The 2942-nt window shown below is 56.8% G+C and overlaps 1 protein-coding gene across 1 annotated transcript in view; it reads left to right on the top strand.

Annotated features, from left to right (window-relative positions):
- The first annotated feature begins 1669 nt into the window (after window positions 1-1669).
- LOC135108044 (COUP transcription factor 2-like) overlaps window positions 1670-2942 on the top strand; it is an 88890-nt gene continuing 87617 nt past the window's right edge. The window contains exon 1 of the mRNA XM_064018626.1: window positions 1670-2135. Coding sequence (XP_063874696.1) covers window positions 2069-2135 — 67 coding nt within the window. The 5' untranslated portion in view covers window positions 1670-2068. The remainder of the gene's footprint in view (window positions 2136-2942) is intronic.

Genomic DNA, 2942 nt, shown 5'->3' on the forward strand with positions numbered 1-2942 from the left:
GTCGCGCCGCCCTGCTGAGGCTCCTCCTGTCCCGCGTGGAAATTAACAGAAAGGACTGAGAACGAAGGAGACAGAAGGCGAGATGGAGGGAAAAAAAGAGGTAGAAATTGAAAGGAAGAACTGGGAGGGAAGAGAAAAGGAGAAGAAATGGGGGGGAAAAAGAAGACGAAACAGATAATATGAAGAGAAGTGAGGAGAGAGAGAGAGAGAGAGAGAGAGAGAGAGAGAGAGAGAGAGAGAGAGAGAGAGAGAGAGAGACTAGTATCATGTTCTGGGGATGAAGGGTCAGAGGGCGCTGGATAATTATTAAGTAAGAGGCGTCACTCCTTGCCTCTCTCTAGACAGAAGCGATTCATCTCCCTTACAAAAAAACTAACATGCTTGCGTCACCCCGTAGAGAGAGAGAGAGAGAGAGAGAGAGAGAGAGAGAGAGAGAGAGAGAAAGGGAGCAGTTATAGTTCGCGTCCTCCTCATTAGTCTTTCCTTTAAACCGCGCGGGAACAGGTGCTCGCGGGGCTGACCGGCGGCCGCGTCCCGAGCGAGCATTTCCTGAGTCGGGGCGGCTCGGTTCCTCCCCTCGCCTGTTGGTTCCCACGCTACACCGCCGCCGTCACCTTGAGGAGCGATGGTCTCATTATAAGTTTATGGCGCTGGGACCACCACCACCACCACCACCACCACCACCACCAGTACTTCCACTCCCAGTACACAGTCAATCCATCCAACACGGGCCCGGAGGCGACGAACGAATCTCTCTCTCTCTCTCTCTCTCTCTCTCTCTCTCTCTCTCTCTCTCTCTCTCTCTCTCTCTCTCTCTTTCCTTCTCACTGCCCTCCCGAAAGACAGCAGACGGAAGTTACGAGCAGTGGTTGTGAAAGGTGCGGTGGCTGGGAGCGTGGCTGTGAGCGTGGTTAGGAGCATGGCGTATGGTTCAGTGTGAGCGTCGCGAGGGTGACTTACAGGGGAAGTGTGGGCGTGATGTGGGTGCTTTATGGACAGCGAGTGGGCGTGGCGTGGGCGTTTTATGGCCGCTGTAATGGGAGAAGTAGTGGGTGGCCTGAGGCGGCTGAGTGGCAGCGGCGCGGCAGTTTATGGGTGGCGGTGTGGGGGTGGCGGGGATGGGGCTGTGGGGCTGGGGCAGGGTGGCGGAGGGCGTGTCGCGTACTCCTTGCCCAGGGGCGCCGCGCGACACCCGCTAATTATCACGTCAACATTATAAACAAACCAGTGACAGTCTTGTCTGGGATTACGAGGCCATCACCACTTCTGCACCACCACCGCCGCCGCCTCCTCCATCACCATGATTAACACCACCACCAACACTAACAGCAACAGCAACACAAAGGTTATGGCAGTGTGGCCTGGAAGGAGCTGGAGGGAGGTAGAGGCAGTTGCGAGTACATCAGGGAGTGCCGGGCGTGGAGGCTCCGTGGCCGGGGACTGAGGGGGAAGGGGTTGAAGGGCACGCGAATGAGGGGGAGGAAGCTGAAGGGCACATGAGGTATTGCTGACCTCTAGACTCTCGTATTTAGTCTGCGGGAGGCGTGTTTGTGTCGCAGGTGCCAGCTCTCAGGGCCAGGAGGCAGGCAACGGCAGGACAAAGTGTTTGTGTGTGTGTGTGTGTGTGTGTGTGTGTGTGTGTGTGTGCGTGTCGGTGCTCCGGTGTCTCGGGGCAGGACACCGAGAAAACAAACGAAGGTGACGTCTAAATGGCCTCGGCGTCGCGGCGGGGACGCGAGGCGGCGGGTCGTGCGCGCCGCGGTGTTCAGATGACAGGTGGCGGCGTGCTGGGCGGGCAGGGCGTGCATTGAGCGGGGCGGCGTGCAGCGGGCGGGCTGGGCGTGCGAAGACATGAATGTAGTGGCGTGCAAGTGGCAGGTGGCAAACGCTGGCCGAAAAGTTCGTGTGGGCGGCAGCGTGCGGGGCGGCGGGCCGCTGGGTGGTCGTGACCCGCCTCGGGCCGCTGGTGCGGTACTGAACCTCCTGAACCGCCCAGGAATGTGCCCTGTCCCTCCCCGGCCTTCCCTGCCCGCCGCCACATCGGGCTGTGACCTCCACGCTGACCTTCATGACCCGGAGGTGGTCCAGGCTCGTGTGTCCCCGGGGCGCCCCTTGGAGCAGCGCTATATCAGAGGGTAACAGTGGAGGACTGGGCGTAGGCTGGGAGTCAGGTCCACGTAGCGGATCCCGGGCATGACCTGGAGGCGCTGGAGTATTCTGGGCTGTGCCGCCGCCTCATCGCGCCGCTTGTTTCCCTAACACCAATCGGCGACTCCGCCCCACTGCGACCCCGACACGGCGAACAATGAAGATGCTGAGCAGATTGTTTGTAGAGGACGAGCGTGTTTACGTGAGGCTTGTTTTTTATCAGCGTCTCAAGGCTAACCCCGCCACCTCGCCTCTCCCGCAGTGGTATCAACTAGGCGCCTCTTATCACCCTTCATTAGCGAGACACCACAAACATCCTAATCGCAAGCGTCAAACATTAAAATCCCAAGAGTTATTTTTCTCCAGATTACATTATGCTCTTTCTTCCTCCAAACGTTCTGCCTCCTTCTCTCGTTCCCTGATAAAGGAGGCTCAGTGTCTGGGCGGCGATAAGTTATCTAGCAGGCCACCTAAAACAAGATTAAGCTGCCCGTTGCATAGAAATTAATGACGAGCGATGTTAACAGAATCCTCGCAATATGTCACTGTCACTGAGCACACAGCGAGCTTAGCCTAAAGAAATCAATCCATTCACTCACAGCGGCCAACGGAGTGGGAAGCGAGCACTAGGTGAGTCAGGGCGTGTTTAGAAGGCTGCAGGTCACTCTTGTCTCACTTTTTCGAATATGTAATATTTTTTGAAGGGATGTAACAGTTGCTTTTGTGTTTCTCTGAAGTGGCGTTATTGATTGCTATAACCGTTACTTCTTCCTCTTTTCCCTTCTCTCTTTTTT

This window comes from Scylla paramamosain, chromosome 16 (genome assembly GCF_035594125.1).
Source record: "Scylla paramamosain isolate STU-SP2022 chromosome 16, ASM3559412v1, whole genome shotgun sequence".
NCBI lineage: Eukaryota > Metazoa > Arthropoda > Malacostraca > Decapoda > Portunidae > Scylla > Scylla paramamosain.